A 27,515-nucleotide genomic window follows, 5' to 3' on the forward strand; every position below is an offset into this window, starting at 1 on the left:
ATTAGACGAAATCGGAAGTAGTATGCAATACTTCTCTCGCTCTCAGTGTGTACTCTTGACACAGCTGGTTCACATTGCAACGCGAAATTTATTTACGATGAACACGAGAGCCTGGTAGTGATGCGAACGACCCACGCACAACAAGGGAGCGCTTTCTGGCAGATTTTGGCTTTTAACACCCCCGCTTCCTATCTTTGTTATATAAAATACATAAACAAAGGGCGTCTACATTTCGCTCGCGCGCATTAGGTCTGTTTTCATGGAGCGGAGCGACGCGAGAGAGGGTGTCAGGCTGCGGGGTCTGGACACCAGCTGAACTAGGGGAGAGGCGCCCGTTCTTTACGTTAGCATGCTAGCTTTGGAGATGAAGCGCAGACTGTGATCTATTCGGCCGGAGTCACATCATGGCGACCAACGGCGATGACCTGACGACGGGGATGGGGGAAATTATACAGCTGAACGTGGGGGGGACGCGGTAAGTCCTGTTTGATGGTTATCGTGAGGGACATTTAATGAACTGGTGTGCAACATAAGCTGCATCAACTATTTTTATTAATAATGGCAATGCATTTAGGTTTGTGCAACAGTAAAATGCTGCTACCATCCTTGGGCTTGGACCATGTTCATGCATGCATGCAAATTGTCATTCTACATTAGGCTCCGCATCATTGCTTATTAAAATGACTAAAACGTGACTGCGTATTTTATATTGAAGGTTCAGCACCTCCAGACAGACTCTGATGTGGATCCCAGACTCTTTCTTCTCAAGGTATTCGCGATCATTTTTTCATTCTTATTACGATAAGAGCGTGGGTTATCTCAGGACAAGCAGATGACGTCACCACTCCCACAAAAACATGACAGCACAGTCAAGCAGTTGTATCACTGCAGAGAAGTAGACATGTTCCATTATCTCATCGTTTTACTGCTGTGTGTCGCGCCTGAATCCAATTACTGTGAAACCGAGTAGTGTGTTCAATTTACAAGTATTAAATGCAATGTAATAACTGTTTTTCCACTATTTCACTTAACACATTTCAGTCATCTAAATGTAAAGTTAGAATGATGCTCGTCAACTTACCTCAACATAGTTCCTTGGCAAAAACATGTCTTTTGTTATGGACTTCCTTAGTCTAAGTACATGTAAGGCCGAGACTTGAATGGAACAACACTTCTTTATTCAGAAATGACTAAACATCTAACTTCTCAATTGTCTTTTCCGATGTGGTTGATTTCATGATAGCTACCTCTGGCCACTTATTATGGGCATCGATAGCAACCAGAAACATTCGATTTTCGAAAGGCCTCGCAAAGTCGATATGAATGCGGTGCCATGGGTCCTGAGGAAAATCCCAAGGATGAAGTGGGGCTGCAGGTGCATTGTTGCAAATCTTCTGGCAAGATGAACAATTTTTTACCGTCTCTTCGATCTGTTTATCTAATCCTGGCCACCGAAAATAACTTCTTGCCATTTCTTTCATTTTAATAATACCACTGTGACCTGCATGCAGTTGTGCAAGCATTTTAGCCCGCAGTTACTGTGGCACAGTCACTCTCTGTCTTTCAAGTAGGGTTGGGAACCTCTTGTTACCTCACGATACGATACGACCCGCGATACAAAGCTCACGATAACGATGATATGGCAAAACAACGATTATCGATACATTGGTCAGGAAATGATTCTAGGATATTCTACAAAACAACTAATAAACAGAAAAACAAGCTATCTTCATCCTTCTGGAAGTAGTATCTAGTAGACGTCCAATCCATTTGAACTGCGAGGGTGGCAGCAAATGAGCCCCTCCCATTTCTATGGCTGTCAATGACAATGAGGTAATTTTGGGCCATTTCAGGTCATTACCTGTTGATTTTCAGTCATTTCCTGATGATTTTGGGGCATTTTATAAGAAGTGACTCAAACTCAACAGGAAGTGACCTGTAAATGCTTTAAAATGAACTGAAGGTGAACAGCAAATGCCCCGAAAATCCGAAAGAGTGACTGCGTGCTCTGGTTTCGAATGAACAAATGTTCATTCACTCTTCCCTGTCTTAATGGATTGGGCCTAACACAATATCAATATCAAACAATATATCGATTCTTAGCATGAGCGTATCGATAGCCTTTTGGGATGCTAAGTATCACAATATACAGTGGGGCAAATAAGTATTTAGTCAACCACTATTGTGCAAATTCTCCAACTTGAAAATATTAGAGAGGCCTGTAATCGTCAACATGGGTAAACCTCAACCGTGAGAGACAGAATGTGGAAAAACCCCCCAGAAAATCACATTTTTTGATTTTTAAAATAATTTATTTGCAAATCATAGTGGAAAATAAGTATTTGGTCAATACCAAAAGTTCATCTCAATACTTTGTTATGTACCCTTTGTTGGCAATAACGGAGGCCAAACGTTTTCTGTCACTCTTCACGAGCTTTTCACACACTATTGCTGGTATTTTGGCCCATTTCTCCATGCAGATCTCCTCTAGAGCAGTGATGTTTTGGGGCTGTCGTTGGGCAACACGGTCTTTCAACTCCCTCCACAGATTTTCTATGGGGTTGAGATCTGGAGACTGGCTAGGCCACTCCAGGACCTTGAAATGCTTCTTACGAAGCCACTCCTTTGTTGCCCTGGCTGTGTGTTTGGGATCATTGTCATGCTGAAAGACCAAGCCATGTCTCATCTTCAATGCCCTTGCTGATGGAAGGAGATTTTCACTCAAAATCTCTCGATACATGGCCCCATTCATTCTTTCCTTTACACAGATCAGTCGTCCTGGTCCCTTTGCAGAAAAACAGCCCAAAGCCTGATGTTTCCACCCCCACGCGTCACAGTGGGTATGGTGTTCTTCGGATGCAATTCAGTATTCTTTCTCCTCCAAACACAAGAACCCGTGTTTCTACCAAAAAGTTCTATTTTGGTTTCATCTGACCATAACACATTCTCCCAGTCCTCTTTTGGATTATCCAAATGCTCTCTCGCGAACTGCAGACTGGCCTGGACGTGTACTTTCTTCAGCTGGTAGACATGTCTGGCAGTGTAAGATTTGAGTCCCTGGCGGCACATTGTGTTACTGATAGTAGCCTCTGTTACTGTGGTCCCAGCTCTCTGTAGGTCATTCACTAGGTCCCCCTATGTGGTTCTGGGATTTTTGCTCACCGTTCTTGTTATCATTTTGACGCCACGGGGTGAGATCTTGCATGGAGTCCCAGATCGAGGGACATTATCAGTGGTCTTGTAATGGCTTCCATTTTCTAATAATTGCTCCCACAGTTGATTTCTTTACACCAAGTGTTTTACCTATTGCAGATTAAGTCTTCCCAGCCTGGTGCAGGTCTACAATTTTGTCTCTGGTGTCCTTCGACAGCTCTTTGGTCTTGGCCATAGTTGAGTTTGGAGTGTGACTGACTGAGGTTGTGGACAGGTGTATTTTATACTGATAATGAGTTAAAACAGGTGCCTTCAATACAGGTAACGAGTGGAGCCTCGTTAGACTTCGTTACACCTCGTTAGAAGAAGTTAGATCTCTTTGACAGCCAGAAATCTTGCTTGTTTGTAGGTGACCAAATAGTTATTTTCCACTCTAATTTGGAAATAAATTCTTTAAAAATCAAACAATGTGATTTTCTTTTTTTTTTTTCTCCACATTCTGTCTCTCATGGTTGAGGTTTACTCATGTTGACAATTGCAGGCCTCTCTAATCTTTTCAAATAGGAGAACTTGCACAATTGGTGGTTGACTAAATACTTATTTGCCCCACTGTATCACCCATACATATCATTTTGTCACACTCCTACTTTCAAGATGTGTTTTTCCTGAAAAAGCCGAGTTCTGATTCGTTTAGTTAGTGTATTAATATGGAGCTGCACACTTAAAAAAAAAAAAGCTGACATCACGAAAGTTTTTGAATGTCTGGCATAGTTTTGTACTATCTTGTCCATTCAATAGAGGGAACTAAGATGCAATGGAATTATTCAGAACCAGTAAGATATTGTTTTAAACCTTGTTAGTGATACAGACCGCTATTGTGTTGCTTGTGGCTATTTGCCAACAGTTTGAAATACATTTAAAATATTCATGACCACCGTTTATGAATGTTGCAGATATTTGTAACAGTGCTGGTGCATGTAAATGGATACATGCTTGTGTTGACTACTGTGTGTGTGTTGCAGTCTGCTGAGTGGAAGAATATCCACTCTTCGGGATGAAACTGGAGCTGTAAGTACAGACTTTGTTTACTCATCCAAAACAAGGAGAGATCATTTTTCTCATGACGCAGCATATTAACGATTTTTAATCAACATTTCTTCTAGATATTTATTGACAGAGACCCCACCGCTTTTGCACCAATTTTAAATTTCCTCCGAACCAAAGAACTGGACCTGCGGTGAGAGTCCATTCAAACAAGCTCAGCGCATGTCTTTTAGAATACATCAGTAAATCTACTTGTATTGTCTCCAAAGTGGTGTCAACATCAGCGTTCTGCGGCATGAAGCGGAATTCTATGGCATAACTCCTTTAGGTAAGTCTGTGCAGAAATGCCGACTGTCGTCTTTTAGGCAATTCCCATTCGTCAGAACCTGTATGGTGGCGCTCTCAAGAGGAACTGTTAGATTGTTTTACTTCCTGTTGCACTGTTGGAACTTCCCGTCATTGTAGTACCGGTACTTGTACTTTAATAGGAATTGTTACCTTTGTGGTCACTCATCAAGGCGTGTGCATGCATGTCAGTACAGTACCTGTATATGAAAATAGAGAGGAGTATTGACGAGCCATTGACGTCGACATCTATAGCCGTCAGTGGCAGTGAATGAATTAACTAAAAAATGAAATTATTATCACTGATATTCTTTGTTTATGAGTATAGTGCGGCGCCTTCTTCTCTGTGAAGAACTGGACCGATCTTCATGTGGTAGCGTTCTCTTCCATGGCTACCTTCCACCTCCAGGTAAAACCCGCTTAAGCCTGTTTATGAACGCAAGAAGTTGAAATATCAGCACTTTGTTTCTCTTTTAGCCATCCCTGAATATAAGTCTCGCTCCGCCTCCTCCTGTGACGAGCGTCCGGGTCCGAGTGGAGCCGAGGGGTTCAGCTATGTTGGTGCCCCTCCTCACCCTCCCTTCCCCTGCTCACCGGGATTAGATGAAGCTCATAAACTTGGTGAGTAATCCAAAAAAGGTCTGCTTTTTATTAGGGATGGGAATCGAAATCCGATTCCAATTCCGAACCGGTTCCTAGTGTTTCGAGGCCTCGACATCACAATGAAAAAGCCTTAACGATCCCTTTAACGATTCCTAAAGACGCGTACTGCGTCATCACATGACGTGACGCCTCTTGTTGTCCAGACGGATCAAACTAGCATGGCGCCAAGAACCACTCGCTCCAAAGTTTGGCTACACTTCACCAGGAAAGAGGGTGAAAATGAAAGGTTACGATGGTTTAGCACGAGCATTGCAGCCGTAAACATAACAATGACAACACGTAGGTTCAAACGCTTGAAAGTGCGTCTTCACATCACAAGGAAAAATAACAACAAAGCGACTTGTAGTTATTCAGGCATGAAAATCACTCACCTTTTGGCTAAATTCGCCATTTTGAAGTCAGAGGGTGACGTACTTGAATTGTGTTAATCGGATGAGAACATTTATAAGAGGTGGGTCGTAATTCCATCTAGCTAACTAACGACATGTTTTATTAAAGTTGCTAAACCTATCGCGATATGAAATGAGTCCATTTGTCACAAGATAAATAAAAATGAGGGCGATAATTTTAAAGGCTGCGTTTTATCAACGCGTGCGTGCATGCATACATTTGTGTGTGCGTGTAGATGACTATTAGACTCTAGTTCATTTCGCAGATGTTTATTAGTAATGAAAATGCCGTAGAATTACAGTTCAGACATACAAAATAAGGACACACGTGTATATTAAACACTGTAAGCGTTAGCACTGCTATATTGAGTCTAATGGGGAAAAAAAAGACAACCTACTTTAGCCTGCTATAAAACATTGGCAGTCCTTTCCAAAACGCAAACTTGCGGTTAAAAGGTGACACTTCAAACATGAAAAATCGCTGGTTAACATCATTTGCAAATGAATAAATTGAGAAAAAAAACTATGAGTGACAGTGACACCACAAAGAATGATGAAAAGTGATTTTTTGCGGAGTGTGAAGCTGTTAGCGGTTTAGCGAACGTACTTCCGGTGTACATTTCAAAATAAAAGCACATCACGTTCATATAAATAACGATTTCTGGAGTTAATCCCACATACTTCAGAATTAATACTATAATAGTACAGAATTCGGATTCTACACTAAGAATAGCTTTAAAATGACACCCTTTTTGAAAAATATGATTGGCAATGAATATTATAATTATTATAATACTATTATATATAGTAGTATACTATAATAATCATGCTAGATTTAAAAAAAAATCGTTTTGAATAATGTTGGAAAGGATAAGTCAGTGTTCTGAATCTGTTTACATTCCATTCTTTTGCACCAGTTAATGCTATGAGCATTTGACCTCATTGTTTATGTGTGATTAATTATTGTTATTTACATGTTTATTTGTACTTCAATAAAGAATTTAAGTGTACAAAATATTTTTGTGAATCTATACGCGTGAACAAAAAAATCATTGCTAAATTAGTTTAAAAAAAAAAAAAAAAAAAAAAAAAAAATATATATATATATATATATATATATATATAATTGTAAAAATAGTCGGCTGACTAATCGGGAGAAAATGAGTGATTTGGGACAGCCCTACAGGAACATATTTCCTCCACACCCTTGTCACCTTTTTAACCCCAGACCCATTTTCATGCCTGGTCATTGCAAGGTGGAGATAACTGCGTGGGGACGGAATACGACCAATATGCCAATAAATACCAATATTTTTTATTTCTATTAGAAAAATGTTTCAGTGTAATGTTACACATTCTTGTGTATTTGCCTCATATTGCCACAGTTAACATTGAGGCTTTGGGCCTCTTTTGACCTCGTTGTGAGTTTGTAAGGTTGTGATTTCTGATTAAACAAACTCGATGACAATCAAAACATTTGTTCGTCTTTTTCCCCAAATTAGAATCGATAAGAGAATCGAATCGTTAAGCAATATCGATAATGGAATCGGAATCGTAAAAATCCTATCAATTCCCATCCCTACTTTTTATATGTGAAGGCAATTTAACATTAAGTGGGCTGTACCCCATTTAGGACCAGACCCTCGCAAGGTGTTGATCATAACAGGGCACCACAACTGGATTGTAGCAGCATATGCACACTTTGTCATCTGTTACAGGTAATCGTACCAAAACAACACAATATGTTGCACTCTCAAACACCAATGAAATGTTTCCAACAGGATAAAGGAATCCACAGGCTGGCAACAGGTGTTTTCATCTCCCTGCCTGGACTGGACCATTGAACGCATCGCACTAAACGCCAAAGTGGTAGGAGGCCCGCACGGAGACAAAGACAAGATGGTGGCAGCTGCCTCTGAAAGCAGCATCATACTCTGGAGCATCCAAGATGGAGGCAGCGGCAATGAAATCGGTAGATGGCGATTAAAAATGGATTGAAAGGCTTTGAAAACCAGATTAATTTTTTTCAACCAGGTGTGTTCAGCCTCGGTGTGCCTGTGGATGATCTCTTCTTCATTGGAAATCAGCTTGTAGCGACAAGCCATACAGGGAAGGTCGGAGTGTGGAATGCTGTAACACAGCACTGGCAGGTGTGGACATCTTTGTGTACTTTTTACATACTTGGAAGTGTCCCGAATGGGACGATTTTGCGATTTGCACTAATACAAGATGTCCCCAAAAGTGTTTTCATTATATGATTGGCCTCTCTGCATACACAGTACACAGGTGCCTTTAGAACTGACATACAAGAAAAACCGGATTGATCACAAAGTTGCGCAATAGTCCCATCGCCGGACGTGGGTTTATTTTATTTTTGTTATTGTTTTTAAACAGGTAAGCATTTGTTTTACTTCATAAAAGCAGCAAGTGTGCAGAGACATGGCATCATGGATCCCTTTTATACACTGCAAGCTTCATTATAAACAGATAAATCCCGTTAGCCCCATTGAGGGCCTATTTTCAATAACTTGAAATTCAAATATTTTCATAACCAAAACCGCTAGCGACCTAAAACCAAAACAGGCACCTCCCTTGGGCATATATGAGTCTTCGTGAGCAGCGGCATCAAAAAATCAACAACAACAAAAAAAAAAAAAGTTGTTCCCTAATAAAATCCCAATTATTTTTCATATAAGTATAACACAGCTTAAAATAGCTTTAAAATTCTCAGATTTTACGTTAGATGCACAACAATCACCAAATGCAGAGATGATTACCTACATTTTCACTTTTTTACATTTTTACGTTTTCAACAGCTAATAACTCAATTTTCACATAAGAAACGTAATACTTAAGGAAAGCATGCAGAATCATTTTAATATTACTCAACAAGACCAAATTCAGCATTTTTTTTTTTTACAAGGATAACTTATTTAGGTTGAATTCTGATATCACTATTGCCTCAGCATGTCTTGCAGGCTATTTGGCCCTCGTAGTTTTTAGATTGAAATGTTACATAAAATAAAACACGTAAAAGCAGAATGTTTTTGTATGGATGCAGAAATGTCTAAATTACAAGTTTTTTGCCAAAAAAATGGCATTTGGCCGAAAATTACCTGATTATTTGAATGTAGAGCTGTCCCGACTAATCGACATAGTCGACGTCATCGATGACGTAAATCCGTCGACGAGCACAGCATCCCGTCGACGGGTAATGAAGGGTTAAAAAAATATATGCGTGGAAAGTTAGAATGTCGGATTCTCTGTTTGCAAGCGGGGAAAGCGGCACAAAGCCAAAAAAAGCGCACCAGAGTGTCCAAAACATTGACTTTTTTCAAAGAAACAAAGGAGAGTGCACTCTTCTGTCCTGTCTCTTCAGTGCCAAGCTTGGCTGCACGTCGGCCGTGAATAAACACCTCAAGCGCCTTCACGCAGTTTGTAAAATTTTTTTTTTTTTTTCATTTTTTGTACACCAGAGGGTGCTGTCGCCTTACTAAATAATGTGTGCTATTAGTATTGTTCTTAATGCTAATTGAAAGGTTTATTTCATGTTATGGTTTATTTTATGGTATAGAAAATTATATAAGGTTAAAAGGTCATAAATATATACAGTATATACAGTGATTGCACTCAAGGGAGAGATTGTCAATGATAAGGTAATAAGGTAAAGGCAATTCATATAGGCAATTCATTGATATATAAATAAGGTTTAAAAGGAAAAAGTTGAAAAGTTTTTGTTAATTTCTAATTGTGTTGCTTTATTTGTGTGCACCGTAGCTCTTACGGTGTGTTTACATCAAGGATTGAATAAAAGTTGTAAACCATCAGTTCAATTGGGATGCTACACTAGTTAATTCTATCAGCATTTGAACTCATTGTTTATTTGTGATTTATTATTGTTATTTACGTGTTTATTTGTACTTTAATAAATGATTTGAGTGTTCCAATATGTTTTTTGTGATTTGATAAGCGTCAACAAAAATTTCATTGCTAAATTAGTAAAAAAAAAAAAAAAAAAATTAATTATTAGATTAGTCGACTAATCGTAAAAATAGTCGGCTGACTAATCGGGAGAAAATTAGTCGTTTGGGACAGCCCTATTTGAATGTAAAGTGGCGGCCATCACAAAACACAGAGCCTTTTAGGTTGAAAATTCGTGTATATAAATGCGTAAATCCCAGAATTCCTATAAACGTAAAACAGTCCAAATTCTTGATTAAATAATACACTGATACAAAAACATGGTGACGGAACCAGTCTTCCCAAAACAGAGCTAGTCAAGTCATCTGCTGAATTTTTTTTCCAGTTTTAATATTGCTGTATATCGCAATATATCGCAATCCCCTAAAAAATCCCAAGGTTAGTTTTTTCCAATATCGGTCAGTCTTGACTTATAATTACTTTTTAATACCCTTCTTATTAGATCAAATTTGTGTTTTATTTCCGTCTTTGTGTAATGACATTAAAGCTTAATGTAATTATAATATTCATAGTGATTTGGTGCTGTTTTTATGTTCGCATGCTAGGTTCAAGATGTTGTTCCAATTACGAGTTGCGACACAGCCGGATCCTTCCTGTTATTGGGCTGCAACAATGGCTCCATCTACTATATTGGTACACATGCTCACATCATTTTTGGCAAATACTTAATCTCTTGAACTGAAATACACCTATTTCTTTTCCTCCTCTTGTTAGACATGCAAAAGTTTCCTCTGCGGATGAAAGACAACGATCTCCTGGTGACAGAGCTTTATCACGACCCCTCAAACGATGCCATCACCGCATTGTCTGTCTACCTCACGCCTAAAACCAGTCAGTTGTAAAATATTACTTTAATGAGATATATAGATGGGAAAGTGTGTAGAATTGCTAAGGCGGTCCAAACTACGGCCCGTGCGACAACTGCGGTCAACTTCCAATAATGATATCATGGAATACGGCCTGCATAAGAAGTCTTAGTTCAGCCAACATTCTTTAGCATTTGCCAGCTTTAACACTAGATGGAGCTAGTCGCTTAAACGCAACTCTCCGTTAGCACCCTTAGCTTAAATCTATTTCAAGTGGGCTGACTGGCAAAGAGTTATAATGTTTCACGGCTATTGACGGCGATAGACATCCAATCCAATTTGACTGGGGGGCCGGATCTCTGCCAGCCCCCCCAGTCAATGGCAACCTATGAGTTCATACTTAAATACAGTGGTACCTCGACATACGATGACTTCGACTCACGATCTTTCTACATCTGATGACATGCTCGAAATATGACGTCTATGACAGCGCCACAGTTTCTTTTTTTCCCGCAAGACGGACGCACAGTAGATTTTCTTGTGAGAAATAAACATGGGTTCCAACAACGTTAGTGCAGGTGGTGAAAAATGAAAAAGGTGAGGCTTACCATTGAAATTAAGATGGAAATGCCCGTGAACTGGCTCGACAATATGGCCGTAGAATGTCTCCTATTTCAACGGTCCTCCTCCATTCGCTAGTCTATATATGTTAAGGTGACAATTATAATTGTGGTAGCATCGGCAAGGAAGTCGCCAGCTTCGTCTAGTTTTTAATCATTTCTTTCAGAACTTTTGGAGCTCAACACGCCCTCTATCCCCCACAGTATACGCCAAAAACAAAAGGACATTAAAAGAAACTAAAATCTTTACCACACACTCCTATCTCACTGTGACGTTAGCCACGCGGTGTGTTCAGGTACAGTATGCAAAAGACATCTGCCACGTTAGAACCAGATTCGTTACAATGTTACAGGAATTTTTATTATTATTATATTATTATTCTGAATTTTATTTTTAATTTCTTTGTTTAGCTATATGTAATTGCTATTTGAAATAGTAACAGCTGTATTTATTAAGGATTTAGTGTAGGTTTTCGGGCTGTGGAACGAATTAATGGAATTATAATGTATCATGGGAAAATCCTGCTCGACATATGACCATTTTGACTTACAATCAAGGTCTTGGAACGAATTAACTTCGTATGTTGAGGTACCATTGTACATTTTAAAAACCCGATTGCAATTTTTCTGAAAGTGGCCCCCAGGGGAAAAAAAGTTTGGACACACTGGGTATGAGGCTTGTCTACTTTGAAAAGCAAGTTTGGCATTGGCTGTGAATGAAATATAATTTTAGGGTAATTTCAGATATGGAGGACATTTTACGTCCTAACTAGGGTTGTTCCGATAATGTTTTTTTGCTCCCGATCTGATCCCGATCGTTTTAGTTTGAGTATCTGCTGATCCCGATATTTCCCGATCTGATTGCGTTTTTTTTACTCACGATTCAATTCCAATCATTCCCGATAATTTTTCCCGATCATATACATTTTGGCAATGCATTAAGAAAAAAATGAATAAAACTCGGACGAATATATACATTCAACATACAGTACATAAGTACTGTATTTGTTTATTATGACAATAAATCCTCAAGATGGCATTTACATTATTAACATTCTTTCTGTGAGAGGGATCCACGGATAGAAAGACTTGTGACTTTGTATATTGTGACTAAATATTGCCATCTAGTGTATTTGTTGAGCTTTCAGTAAATGATACTGTAGCCATGGCCAAATGCATTAATGGGAAGTGGAACCATGACTGTGCGTAGTGCTACCAATTCATATATCTTCTCTGCGTTGGAAAATAACATAAGGTGTTAAGAAAAAGATCAAGTGCTACCTTGCTTCCCCACATTGCTTCCCATGATATTTCTTACCGTAGGGAGAGGGATTGTAAGGCGTTAGCCATTTAAAAAAAGGCTCCAAAGGCTGCCAAATTTCACTCTACTCATTTTACGCTGCCTTTTATCTCTATATATAGGTAAAATGGCGCCATTACAGATTGAGCGCGACAATGCGTGAGTGGGTCGTGCAGCGCATGCATTAATTGCGTTAAATATTTTAACGTGATACATTTTTAAAAAAATTAACTACTGCCGTTATTGGGATAAATTTGATAGCCCTACCTTAAGCCTAAACTAAAGACTCTGGGTGAGTGTAACATATTATGTCTGTAACGTTAAATACAATTAGAAAACGATTTAATTAAAAAAAAAAAAAAAAAAAATTAAAAAAGGCATGGCCGATATTTTTTTGCCGATTCCGATATTTTGAAAATGACGTGATCTGACCTGATCGATCGGCATCCCGATCATCTCTAGTCTTAACCTTTTATTCTAAATAATCCACATACAAAACACTAAAACATGCAACTTCTGAGTTAATATACTTGCCCAGAACCAAATCTTAACTTAATTTTAATGTGTTACATTTAGTTGAGTAACTTTTTGAGAAAAATATACTACGAAGAGTAGTTTTACTAAACTTTTTACTTTTACTTGAGTAGATTTGTGAAGAAACGCTACTTTTACTCTGTTACTTTGGGCCACACTGGTCATTACATTTTTCCTCTTCATTCAACATATCAGTTTTATCCCAACAGTATCTCTACCAGTTTCACCAATGAGACGTCGCAACAATAATCACATGACTTTATTATAAGAATAACACTCAAGCTTGCCGTTCTATGCTCACGCCGGCGTGTTTAAAGCACCGTAAAAAAAATAAGTATTTGACATAGCACGCTCAACATGACTTGAAAGCGCAGATTTTAACCTCTCCCCCAGTTTTTATTTGGCATGGATTGACCACGGAAAACCAGACATATGATCCTTTTAATTTCATAATAGTAACTGTGATGAAACTATTCAACTCCCGGTATTCAAACTAGAAACTATTTCTCCACTAGAGGGCACTCGTGCTCTTTGGACGAATGATGCTTCCTTTCTGTAGATCTTTTTTCTCTCGCCAGAATTCAGTGATTTTTGTGGGGTATTTTTTCGACTTAATGTGGTTATGTAATAGGTTAGATAACTTTGTGCTGACAAAAAAAATACCACTGTTTCGAAAAAAAAAATCAAACATCTCAAGCAGTTACTCACAATATTATTCATTACTTTAGTATTCTTTTCACCAAATACTTTTTTACTTGTACTTGAGTAAATTTTTTGGATGACTACTTTTACTTTTACTCGAGTAATATTTTGAAGTAACACTACCCGAGTAAAATTTTTGGCTACACTACCCACTTCTGCTAATTAGAAGAAACAAGATATTTATTCTAGTGACAGAAATAATTTTTGTGGTTCACCTTTGGACTGCGTTTCACAGGTGTGAGCGGGAACTGGATCGAGATCGCCTACGGGACCAGCAGCGGCGCAGTGAGAGTCATCGTGCAGCATCCAGAGACGGTGGGCTCGGGCCCCCAGCTCTTCCAGACTTTCACCGTCCACAGGAGCCCTGTGACCAAGATCATGTTGTCTGAGAAACACCTGGTCTCAGGTAAGAGGGTGGAGCCATTACGGTGAATCAGCGGGAATAAAGAAGCCTCTTATTCCTCACATCTTGTGCATTTTCTGCTGACGGCAGTGTGCGCCGACAACAACCATGTTCGCACGTGGACGGTGACCCGCTTCCGTGGGATGATTTCCACACAGCCTGGCTCCACTCCTTTGGCCTCCTTTAAAATACTCTCCTTAGAGGAAACGGAGAGTCACGGCAGCTACTGTTCGGGAAACGACATCGGTGAGAAGAAATCTTCTTGTTCGTAAGGTTTGAAATGTTAACCTCCACATTGAGCAAGAGCATTATGCTCTTAGGTCCGTTTGGAGAGCGAGATGATCAGCAAGTATTCATCCAAAAGGTCGTCCCCATCACCAACAAGCTCTTTGTGAGGCTTTCATCAACTGGAAAAAGGTACATCGGAACACACAACAGTACAGGATAATTGTTCTCTTCGTGTTTGATCAGTTTTACTCTTTTTGTCGTAGAATCTGTGAAGTGCAGTCTGTGGATGGGACCACCATCTCTTGCTTCATGGTCCGGGAATGCGAAGGTTCCAGTCGGATGGGCTCGCGACCGCGCCGCTATCTGTTCACCGGTCACGGCAATGGCAGCATCCAATTGTGGGATCTGACCACTGCCATGGACACCGCCAACAAAGGAGAGGAGAAGAAGAAAGAGGGTAAGTGTCATGTCATGAGGTGGTGTCATATTGCTGTTTATGTAGAGAAATATATATCAAACTGGATTCCCTGGGAGTTTGCAAGGTGTGATATTGAGGGGTCCTTTAAGGGGAAAAAATAACTGAAAAGTTATTTTATATAAATTACTCAGTTTGAAATTACACTGGAGTTTTTTATTTTAAGGATTCTACACAAATTTCAAATCCGTCATCAGTTATTTTTAACTGTCATGCAATTGGCATTTTGAATATGAACATTTTGGCCTACTTCACTGACACATTTTAATTAATTGTTTGCCATTGACGGCGATACATAATTTTTTTCCACCCATCTTCGATCTGAAAATCGCCCAGCACTACGTCCAATTCATTTGAACTGGAAGAAGTGGCAGCCAATGAGTTAATGTTGGCCCTGATGGTCAGGGGCATCACTAGACTTAATACAATATTAGGGCACACATTTTTGTAGCACTTATCATAAAAAGGTAGAAATAGCACTTTAAACTATATATAATCAAACCAAAATACAGGTCTCTGTAAAAAAAGTGATTTTTTTGTTTTGTTTTTCAGCCATCAGTATTCAAAATAAATAATTCGACATCCCTTGTTGATTGTCAATTCACCTCTGCTTATTCTCATCAACTTCCATCTCTCGAAAAGTGGTTTATGTTGCCTAGGTGGGTTACCTAGCTTATCTCTCTCATTTCTCCTTGTTGATTTATCCTTGATGCTAGCAAATAACTTTCTAATATCCATTTGCAAGAGTAGTGCTGTTTGAGTCACATAGAAATGAAAAATATTACATCTCGTTAAAGATGACAGGGACTGCAGTAACAAATAAAATGCTTGTAAAATAGCTGGAAATTATGATGAGCACACACACAAAATTGTTAGAAGTTATGTACCAAAGATAGGTAATTAATAGGGCGGTCAAACGATTAAAAATTTTAATCGAGTTAATTACAGCTTAAAAATTAATTAATCGTAATTAATCGCAATTAATCGCAATTCAAACCATCTATAAAATATGCCATATTTTTCTGTAAATTATATATATATTCTGTAAAATAAATTGTTGGAATGGAAAGACAAGATGGATATATACATTCAACATACGGTACATAAGGACTGTAGTGGGCATTTCACTCTACTGTCATTTAAATCTGTCTATGCTGTCCTCACTCCGAAGCGTCTACTTTTTCCAAAGCTAGACAGCTAGTGAACGACGCCTTAATAATCAGACTTCTTCCTTTTTCATCTGATTTATTAATAAAATGGCCTCAAACCATTGTTCTCTTTAGACCGTAGTGAAACTACAAAAAAAAGTACACAAGCATTGCATTAGCAACAACGTTAGCTTAGCACACTATACAGGTTCACTAAACATAAACAAAAAGCGTCTCATACAAAAAATATAACATTTCGCTTACTAACATAATATGTACATTCTTTACAACAACCATACTTACGGACAAATCTTGTCCAAGGATCATATAAGCACAATATTACAACGTAGGCGTCAGCCCGAGACGTCGTGCAGCCATATTGAACTGGCAAGAAAGCAATAAACCATGTCGCAGAGCGACCACAAGAGTTCACTGTTAGACAGCACAAAAAACCTTGCTGTAAAACTTACCAAAAGGCAGAATACTGTCTGACATGGGACAGTGCGGGACATGTGCGTTAATTGCGTCAAATATTTTAACGTGATTAATTAAAAAAATTAATTACCGCGCGTTAACGCGATAATTTTGACAGCCCTAGTAATTAATTCATACAGATTGATTCTATTCATTTTGGTCATATAAACAAATGGCAGTAAGTAGCATCAGTATTGATACAGGTTAAATACCACATATTAACGCAATATTAGACAAAGCTTTTGATTGAGAGCCTCTCACTCAAATTGCATTTAATAGTCATTATATTCATAGCCAGTTAGCTAAAAGACTGCAGCTAATATGCTACTTCAATTTGCGACTAGAGTAGTTTACCTCAGTTAACTCCCTGATACGTAAATTCGAACCATTTAAATTCACAATTCATGGGAATAGGTGACCAAACAAACATCAACACTGAGGTAAAAACGAACAGCAAGGACGGGCAGTTTATCTCGCAATAACCTGTAAATGTGAGAAGCTGTAATTTTCACCGTCGATTGTATGATCTTCATGCTGCATTCATGTGTTGTTGGAGTAATCGAAAAAAATGATTCTCTATTGCGTGGTGTCACCAAAAAGTGCCTAACAGTCACTCAACTTATGATGTGTCATTGGAGCTAGGGGTGTGACAAAATATCGAAATAGTGATATACGTATATCGTGATACTTTGTATCCTAAAAGGTTATCAATATGCTCCTGCCAAGAATCGAGATGTCATTTTAGAATAGTGTCAATGTTTAAAAAAACAAAATAAAAAGGAACCAACAAGTTGCTACCAAAATCTTCCACCATAACACCCAGATAGCAGACCGACATTGAACAAACGTTGATTTTTCATCCAAATCATCAGTATGGTTGACATCAAAATTTTCAACGTCAAGTGACGTTGAAACAACGTTGTTCTAAAGTATGTCAGGCGATGGTTAACATTGTTTTATAGTTGATGAACTAATGTTGGGTAATAGTTGATTTGTGATTGACCGGGAAATATGATTGAAAAGTCATGGAATTATGGATGAGCGGGCATTTTGGTTGAAAACATAACAGTGATTCAGCGTTGTTCCAATATTAATGATAATCGAAATGACGTTTAGGTTTTGTAAGGATTTTAATGTTGAAACAACATTAATTGAGGGTGCAAAAGTGACGTTGATTCAACGATAGAAGCTCAACAGCGGAATGTTGATCCAACATCTTTTCAACATCCGTCTGCTATCTGGGTAGTGTCTGTTAACTCAAAGGCTGCATTAACGGTGCTCGACGCCCAATCCATTTAGACTGGGAACGTTAGTACATTCGAAACCAGAGCATTCACAGTCATTCTGCCCGATTTTCAGGGCATTTACAGGTCACTTGCTGTTTATTTTAGGGCATTTACAGGTCATTTCCTGTTGAGTTTGAGTCACTACCTATTCATATGAGTGATTCCCAGGTCACTCCCTGTTCTGTAACTCAAAATAAACAGGAAGTGACCCATGAAATACCCCAAAATCAACAGGAAGTAACTGAAAATCAACAGGTAAATGACCTTAAATGGCCCAAAATTACCTCATTGCCTGGCATTGGCTGCCACTGACGGCCATAGACGTTCAATCCGTTTGAAGTGGGAGGGATAATTCACAGCAGAAGGTTGGTTTTTCTGTTTATTAGTTATTTGTTGAATATCCTAGAATGATTTCCTTACCAATGTTTCGATAATCGTTGTATCGCCATATCGTCAGATCATCATGATCGTGAGCTTTGTATCGCAAATTGTATCGTATCAGGAGGTACCAAGAAGTTTCCACTCCTAGTTGGAGCATTAAAATAGGCTACTCTTCTTTGTAGCAACCATGTTTTTAACCCACATTACTGACTTAATTACTTGACTAATATCAGATCAGGGTGATTATCAGAACGATTTTCCAATCTGGGAACTCAGAGCTTTCGACGCACATGAATGCAGCATATCTCCCGAAGGTGCTTCACGGAAGTATCAACTCATATGTTTATCACAGCCAAAGTTATGTGCATAAATTACCATATTAAAGTGCCATGTGCGGATTGTGTAAATGGAGTGAATAGAGTAATCTGGCAATATTAAAATAGGCACATTCTGTCGATTATGCTATGTGGACTTTTTTTTTTTTTTTTTTTACACCAGTGAAATTTATACTCGGGCACTGCAGATCAGTACTGAGCATGTGACTCAGTGAAATATGTTTGGTGACGCCCATGTTGATGGTGATACTCTGAGAGAAAAATATTCTTTGAGGTCTTACTTAATGTAAAATGTTGGACAACTACTGATCTCAGGTGTTTTGATGAAATCTTTCTCGCTTAGATGTCGGCGGTCCAACAGAAGAGGAACTTCTTCAGCTATTGGACCAGTGCGACCTTAGCACATCCCGCTGCGCCACGCCAAATATTAGCCCCGCCCCATCGGTGTTGCACAACACGCGCATCCGTGAATCCTGTTCAAGGTAAACACAGTTCTGAGAAAGAACATCCACCATTCCACAAATGATCGTGCCATTAACGGTTTCTCCGTCCTCTGCCAGTGTGCAGTTGCAGGTTCAGGAAGCCATCCCTGAGAATCAGGTGACCTACGGGGCTGTGCGGCCATACAGAGAGAGCCCTCTGCTGGCCCGTGCCAGAAGAACAGAGTCCTTCCGCAGTAACAGGTGCAAAATGAACATACACAAAAAAATCCATTTGTGATAAAGCAGGCAACTTGTTGATTTTGGACGTTGTTTTAGCTCACATTGATTGATATATGAGGTTAATTTTAGTCTCATTGGTATCAATAAATTATGAAAAGGTAATAAAATATATTAAAACATATAAAAATATATTTTCTTTAAAAAAGTCATTTTAACACGATAACACATATGCTAATTATTTGCTGCTCAGGTTCCACTGTACTGCTGAAAAACAAAAAAAAAAATGTTTTTTTTTTTTAAATTTCAGTAGGAATTGGTCCTCTTTTAGGCCACGTCTACATGAAGCAGGATATTTGGCAAAAATAACTTTTTCTACGGTTTTTACCTATCATCCACACGCACATTTAAACAAGGGTTCTTAAAAACGCCGTCTAAAGAGAAGATTTGCAAATTCTGCGATTGTGGCTCAATTATGTGGACACTGATAACCAAAGATATTACTGGGGAAACGTCACTAGCCACGTTTACATGCTGACTTTTATTCATACCGATTCAAATCATTCCAAATGGAAATTTAAGATCAGCTGTTTACATGTCACTTCATCTATTCCGATCCAGCGTTTACATGTGTCTGCCTTTATTCCGAAAGGACGTTTGACAACTGCCGTCTGACATGCGCAGATTAATCAAAACAAAGCGTCACGTTGCAAAACATGGAGATCGATCGTCAGATCAGCTGCTGTTTTAACTTTTCGAGTGGAAACAAACCTTCAGAATGACACGCCGTTCATTTAAAAAGTTGTGTGGGCTGGTGGAGGGATTCATGGATATAAACTTTCCGCCGGACTCCAATTAGGTGCGCTGTGCGTGTGCTTGGAAGCCATGTTGCAAGTGACGTTACTTATGTCACCAAGTGACGTCACCATGTCAGTACGGAGCATGTGCAGAAAGAACGCAACCAGACACCATTCCGCTTCCCTGTTTAAATGATATAATTTTACTTCTAATCGGTTTGCGTAAAGGAATATTCCACCCCTGTGAATCGGAATGAAATTCCATTCGGTTTGGGCCTGTTCATTCCGAATGAGGTGTTTATATGGAACACATTTATTCGGTTTGAACATCTAAACCGATTGTAATTGGAATATTTGGCTCCATGTAAACGTGGCAACTGACTGTGACAAACTTTGTCCCTACGTCACACATGATACCAATGTTTACATTTCGAGTAAATTAGACCGGTTTGCTTCCTTTTATTTACAAAATATTGCAGTGCTTCGTATTGAAGAATACATGCGAAGGATGGGGGTATTATGGACAATTATTTTTCTCCCATTATTATGAATGTAATTAAAAATGAATGAATGCAGTTGGCTGAGGAAGCTTTTTTTTCTACAAACGTGCTGGTGTGGACGTAATTATTTTTCCCGACGTATTAGGGCAGAATCCTTGGTTTTAAAAAAACCCTGCTAGATGTAGACATGGCCTTAAACTTTGGAAATAAATTAGCAATGTCATTGAGATGCACCTATACGTAGTATTAGTATGTTACAATTGTCAACATTTAGTAGTGGACTGGACGCCTATCTCTTGTCAATGGCACTGAAAAATGAGCATTTACTGTCAATTCTGGTAAAATGAAGTGGAGCATTAACACTGCTCTTAGATTGAAAAAATATATTTAATAATTGAATTACCGTAAATGGGATTACATTAAATGTGAATGTTTTGTAGTTTTCTATTCTTTCAGCCAATTTTAGAAAATTGACAGTACGTCCTATGTATGAATTGTGGTTGTGCTTAATGACTCCAAACCTGTTTTGTTGGAGCGTACCTGTATTACGCTGCTTCAGTAAAGTGCTCAAGGCACATTTAGCCAACCCATAAATAAAACAATAGAACAGAGTTTAAAAAATGTTATACAGTAAATATATTTGATAATTTTTTTAATTGAATACACCCGGACTGTAGTTTATTGATGCACTGTAGTGGGTTAAAAAAAAAAAGGTGGGCTTAATTCATCTTTTGCTCACCCTTGAGGACTCCCCAAATCACTAGTTGTCCTTAGACTATACTTTGAGAAGCACTGTAAATTTATAAAGTCTTAATCAGATTATTTTTCTTAAATCTCGTCCAATAATTCATCTTGTTTTGAGTGTTAAACACTAGTTAACAGATTAATGCATCAGATTCTTCCACTTACCTTAAGTAATTATTATCATTTGTTCTTATTAAGCCCATATATCTAAAAGTTGGCAATTATTTTTTACTAAAATTTAAGAAAAAAATGCTTTCAAAGAATGTTTTGAACAATATCCATTCTTGAATTAAGAACATTTCGACATTTCAAAGCTTTTTTAAGATTAAATATACTAACTTATTGCTTAAAAGAAGTCTGTTAAGCTTATTTTCAGCTATTTTTGCTGTTTCAAGAAATCTTGAGTAAAATTTACTTGAAGCACTGGTGGATAATTTCTAGGGTTGTCAAACGATTAAAATTTTTAATCGAGGTAATCACAGCTTAAAAATTTATTAATCGCAATTCAAACAATCTATAAAGTATGCCATATTTTTCTGTAAATTGTTAAGATAAGACACGAGAGATATATACATTCAACATACTGTACATAAGTACTGTATTTGTTTATTATAACAACAAATCAACAAGATGGCATTAACATTAACATTCTGTTAAAGCGATCCATGGATAGAAAGACTTGTAGTTCTTAAAAGATAAATATTAGTACCGGTACAAGTTATAGAAATTTCATATTAAAACCCCTTTTAATGTTTTGATAAAATTAGTAAAATTTTCAATTAAAAAATAAACTAATAGCTCGCCATTGTTGATGTCAATAATTACACAATGTTCATGGTGCTTTAACCCATAAAATTAGTCGCACCAAAGCGCCAGCAGAGGGAGACAAAAAACAAGTAACAAGTGGACATGACACTGCTGTCATTTTAATCTGTTGAGTGGGGCGTGTGCGTTAATTGCGTCAAATATTTTAACGTGATTCATTAAAAAAATAAATTACCGCCCGTTAACGCGATAATTTTGACAGCCCTAATAATTTCACTTGTTATTTCTAATAGATTTATACTGAAAATAAGGGAATTTAACTAGTTTTAAGGAGGTGTGCTTTTGCAGTGTACAATGTGTTTTCTGCTTCGGTGGAGTTTTTAAATCCAAAATTGGCGTACCTCAATCTTTGTTCAGAGACTTCCAGAACTTCAGCTTGAGTCGTGGAATCTTGGAGGGTGCGGATCAGAGCTCCAGTCAACCCTCGGAAAACCGCCGTTCGCTCTGTGACTTCGGGTCAGAGGAGAGTGAGAGAAGTGAGAGGAGGATGTCTGCGATGGAGCTGTGGACATGTCGAAGCAACAATGCAAACAATCCAGGTGTTTTAAGTGCACCGGGCAGAGTTAAGGCTGACGGCGGGAGTCAGGAATCCTCGCGACAGCCCCCCGACTCACCCTTATTCGGGGGAGGCGACGTCAGAGGCAAGGTGCACCCGCAGCCTGAGGAAGGGGACGCAGTGGGAGTCGGTGGAGACGGGGCGAAGGCAGAGGCGGAGGGAGGTACGAAGAAGAGGGGCGTGCTGGACGTGGGCTTTCTGGGGAGAAAGAGGGCTCCCCCGGTCCCTCTCCTCTCAACGGGGTCAGAAGGTGGCGGCGGCAGCGACTCCTCTGCCAATGCTTCGCCTTCCCCCACCAAACTGACTTCCTGCACCTCACCACGACACAGGAAGTCCACTGCTGAGTCGTCCAATCAGGACAGCAGCCTGTAAACTTTTCTCCCGTGAGTGCGAATGGTTGTCTCCACAGATATCATATACTGTAGAACTACGTCTGATGCGTGCACTAAGCCATTAGACACTTGTCGGCCATATTGCGTCCTGGATGTTTACCTTATTTATAGAACTATAAGTCGCACCTGAGTATAGCTCGTACCAGCCAAAAATGCCCAATGAAGCGGAAAAAAAAATATATAAGTCACATTTTTGGGGGAAATTTATTTGATAAAGTGAACACCAAAAACAGACATAGAAAGCAATTTAAAATAAAAATAGAATACAGAACAACAGTTTCTAGCTAACTCCAAACCTTCTTTCTGCTGCTCGATTACAGTTTTTGGCTGCGTATTTCACTACTTGCAGCTTGTAATCTGCAGAAAAGGATTTTCTTTTTGGTGCCATTTTGTTTAGCCCTTCTCAAGTTTCGTTTTTAGAAGTTACCACCAATGATTTACAATGCTCTTAACAAATGGTTCAAACACATATTGCCCCCCAAAAAATGCTAAATACACCTATAGACTAAATTACAAATGCATTAAAAAAGATTAGCCCAAACCAAAACTTGGCTTATGTTGGTCTTAACATGGAGCAGGTGGATTCAGCCATGTGAAATGAGTTATGTCATATTCAATATCACCCGTAGAGGTCAGTGTAACCACCCAAATCAATAAAACTAAATGCAAACACTTTCAAAAAAATTACAACGCCACTCTAATTAAACGAATACTTAAAGCAGCAAAATTTAATCGTCTTTTTTTTGTAATCGAATTACTCGAGTTAATCGAGTAATTGTTACAGCACTCGAAATGATATTGTAATGTGTTAATAATTTCACATGCAAGTCACTTTAGAGTATAAGTCATAACCCCCGGCCAAACTATGAAATAAAAATCGCGACTTATAGTTCTGAAAATAAGGTATATTTAATTAACCGAGCTTTTTGAAATAGCTATGAATTCCTTGATTTTCTGAGGATAAAGATGCATTCAATTAACCAGATACTAAGAAATAACTATTTTTCCAACATCAAACCTGAATCATAGCTACATTTATACCGTTTGTCAGAGACCAAATCGTTTGAAAATCAGGCAAGAATTTTGCGAGTAATTAGTATTTTAGTGGCGAAAATCACTCACCTTACACATGCTACAATAGAGCTCGCCGGAGAAGTCATTGACGCAACATGGCCACCAGTTATTTTACACATTTAGCCTTTTATATTTAATATCTATGGTGATTAGTTGGTGATCCGTCCAGCATGTAGACTACCCTGCTTCCTCATACTCATGCTGGATTTGCACAGCCTGGTTCAGGTGACTGAGGTAAAAAAGAAACAGGAATGTGGGAAATTAAAGGTTGACCTGTAACTCATTGGCTGTCATCGCTGACAACGGCAGTGAAACCTATTTGTTCACTGCCAGCCCTTCCATTTCAAATGGAGTGGACTCTCACCGTTTTAGCTGTGCAATGTCAATACAGCCGACTTTTAAACTCCAGCTTTACCATGATCCTGAACTACATAACCAGGGTGAATGGACATGAATGGAAAAAGCTATAGGAGTCCTATGGTACAAGAAACATTACCGTCCAGTATATATTAAGATCAATGTGATATCGCTAGAGCTTTTTACAGACAGTGAAAAAAATTGTTTCACACAATTACGCAACAGTCCAGATGCACATCAGCAATGCACTAACAAAGACGAGATGTTCGCATAGCGATGATGACTTCGACTTGTTTGCTTCCTGCTTCGTCTTGAATTTTCTCATGCTTCATTGCAATGAGAGGCACATACGTTGAACACACTTGGCCTGAGGGTTCCTCCATCTCATTTTTTAAAAAAACTTTTCATTGAAAAAGAAGCACTGATGTGCAACTACTGGCTAACTCTTATCCTACTGGCAAAAATATTTGAAGTCGGCACTTAATTACCGTATTGGCCCGAATATAAGACGGTGTTTTTTTGCATTGAAATAACACTGAAAAAGAGAGGGTCGTCTTATAGTCGCGGTCTAGACATTATACCCATTCACGACGCTAGATGGTGCCATATATCATTGGAGCGATGTTCTGTCATGACAGATCTCAGCTACTCTCCCCATTCACGACGCTAGATGGCGCCAGATATCATTGAAGCGATGTTCTGTCATGACAGATCTCAGCTACTCTTTTTAGTTTAACCAGTTTGCAGGCAATGTTTTTCCTTATTCAGATTTGTATCAAGACTACAGTTACAGTTAGACTTCAATTTGATGGTTAATGCAGTTATTGCAATTTTGTTGTTTTTTCACAATAGATTGATTTACATTTCAAAAACCAGAATCAAAAACCAGTAGCCATTCATTTACGAATGTGATTGCACTTTAGTTGACATATTTAAATGTTCAGATATTAAGATTTAAATGAGGCAAAATAACATGCTTTTTCTCTCAAATATATTGTTATAATCATTTGTTTCGGATGTACTGAAATTATTTTCTGTATAAAAATTAATTTGGTGTTCAAAAAAGTATTTTTTTCAAACTTGAGTCTTGAAAAAGAGGGGGTTGTCTTATAATCCGGGCCATTTTATATTCGGGCCAATGTGGTAATCAGCCCTGTTACATTAAAAATAATCATAATAATCAAAAACTCCATACATATACATTCCTAGGATATACTGCACCTACAATTTTTTTTATGATTTGTCCGCATACAATGGAGAAATAGGGAAAAAATCAGTGTACACCCCTCCCAACAACAACAAGTGGCGACTTGACAGACCTTAAGCTTTTTTTAAAAAAACAAGTTTTTTCACAGTAGTGCCTGCCTGTGCAAGATTACACAAATTATATTTTTACTCTTTCACAAAGGTCCTACACTACATCACTTTATCATGTTTGTCTTATCTTGTGTGTGCCTTATTTAACATGCTTTGACGCTAATCCGCCTCGTTTTAAAAGATGAAGGCATCACATTAAACAATTACATCTGTACGAGCCAGATGAGTTAAGTGATCAAGTATCAACACTTATTGTTATAAATAGTCAATTTTACCAGGAAACTGTGACTACTCTGACCTGTAGTTTGTGCAGTTGTTAGAGGGTAAACTTAACACGTTAGCAGCATGTGATCTGCAAAAGAATGCACTTTGTATGACAGTGTCGGTGTAAATAAAGCTTGCTTAATACTGGAAAAATGAAAGCAAAAGATGATGTGCAACATCCTTGTAGTGCATTCACAGAAATTGTCACACTGAAAAAAAAAAATCCAAAAGAAATCCTGATATGATGGATTTATGTTTGATGTCTTGTCATACTTTGTATTGTTGAGAATCATAGATCACTACATAACTGATGCTATTGGACCTGAATGCTTTTGCACTATGAACACAACACGTACTTTTATTTTATATACAAGTATATAATAAATGTATCAATGTGTTAATGTTCAAGTTGTTTCCTGGTTGTGTTGTGGTTATAAATCACCTTAAAATTTGATTTACAATTGAAAATATACTGTATCTAAACATTTTAAATGAATAATAAATTTAAATTGAATTAAATGTGACTTAAAAAATACAGTATGAAGAAATATCTAATAAAGGAATCCATGTTTGTTAGACTAGTCTAAAATACATCTAAGTTGAATACTCAAATATATTGATACTAAATATTAAAAGAAATTGGTGCTCTACTAGTTATTCTGCCTTTCAAATGGATCTTTATATGGTCAATTAAGGGCTTTTCGAAATTATTCCTGACAGATACATCTTGAGTTGTCATTCATAAATATGTATATTATACACACACAAAGGTTATAACAATAGACATATCGAAATCAAAAGCACGATACTCGGTCACAATCCTGTATCGTGTTGAATCGTGATGCAAAAGTATTATTACTAATATTTTTGAGAATAAATATTTGTCATACTGTATTTGTATTTATACATTTATTTTGTGTAAATTTTTCAGGTGTTTTTCCCCATAAAATTAGTTAGTATTCATGAAAAATATTTTTTTTAATTCATAAATTTTCTTTTATGTTTCGAATTGTGGGTCAAGAATCGTGATACAAATCGTGTCGTTCATTTTTACAGCCCTTTATATTATGTGTGTGTATATATATATATATATATATATATGTGTGTGTGTATGTCATATATTATAAAGATATGAAATAAATACAAGATCTGGGCTTGAACCATTGATCTCACTACTTTGAGTGGATGTGCCAACCACTCCTCCGTGCAAGAGTATGAGAATGAAGTCGTTGCTTTTTAAGCAACAGGAAAACAGACAAGGCTGAAATAGCAAATAAACTGCTGTATTTTAAGCCAAAAGAACTGTTGTGTTTGATAGAACAATATGTCTATTTGTTGCCAGAGCAGTTTTACGGCACATTAAGCCCCCGAACTATTTCTAATTTGTCCGTTTTACCCTGAAGACCCGTTTACAGAGACCGTGTGACCTCTTTTGTAATTGTAATTATTGTAATTAATTATTCAAAAAGTCTATCATTTTTAGCTTAGAATCATTAATTGATGTCAAATATTTAGTAACCAAAAAATAAAAATAAAAAAATAAAATAAAAAAACGACTTTATAAATTTTTTCACTCGCATATTAGAAATTTTGAGACAAATTATGTTACAATGAAGACAAGAGTAAATAGGTGTGGATTACCTCATAACTATCGCTTGATTGTATTTTTTTTTTGTTACTGTCGTATTTTCCCCAATATTTTAGATGAAAAATAATCGATCCAAACAAAGAAAAAATGTTTAAAAGGGTAAAGATTTGAAAAA

The 27,515-nt window shown here is 37.9% G+C and overlaps 1 protein-coding gene across 1 annotated transcript; it reads left to right on the forward strand.

The window, feature by feature from the left end:
- On the forward strand, positions 1 to 26,918 carry kctd3 (potassium channel tetramerization domain containing 3). The gene is made up of 19 exons (XM_057836060.1): positions 1 to 475; positions 716 to 769; positions 4,176 to 4,221; positions 4,317 to 4,390; positions 4,467 to 4,525; positions 4,871 to 4,951; positions 5,020 to 5,163; positions 7,228 to 7,312; positions 7,376 to 7,566; positions 7,629 to 7,744; positions 10,121 to 10,208; positions 10,290 to 10,406; positions 13,773 to 13,943; positions 14,031 to 14,186; positions 14,261 to 14,357; positions 14,432 to 14,625; positions 18,611 to 18,749; positions 18,828 to 18,950; positions 22,150 to 26,918. Exons 1-19 carry the CDS (start codon positions 405 to 407, stop codon positions 22,718 to 22,720), a joined length of 2,577 nt encoding a protein of 858 aa, XP_057692043.1. The 5' UTR covers positions 1 to 404; the 3' UTR covers positions 22,721 to 26,918.
- The last annotated feature ends 597 nt before the right edge of the window (positions 26,919 to 27,515 follow it).

The sequence above is a fragment of the Corythoichthys intestinalis genome, chromosome 1 (assembly GCF_030265065.1).
Source record: "Corythoichthys intestinalis isolate RoL2023-P3 chromosome 1, ASM3026506v1, whole genome shotgun sequence".
NCBI classification, from domain to species: Eukaryota; Metazoa; Chordata; class Actinopteri; order Syngnathiformes; family Syngnathidae; genus Corythoichthys; species Corythoichthys intestinalis.

Bases quoted from the DNA above. Each gene is read 5' to 3' on its own strand.
- kctd3 (XM_057836060.1), top strand. From the start codon at position 405: ATGGCGACCAACGGCGATGACCTGACGACGGGGATGGGGGAAATTATA. The intron at 4,526-4,870 runs GTAAGTCTGTGC...TTATGAGTATAG, and splicing joins CTATGGCATAACTCCTTTAG to TGCGGCGCCTTCTTCTCTGT. The intron at 13,944-14,030 runs GTAAGAGGGTGG...TGCTGACGGCAG, and splicing joins TGAGAAACACCTGGTCTCAG to TGTGCGCCGACAACAACCAT.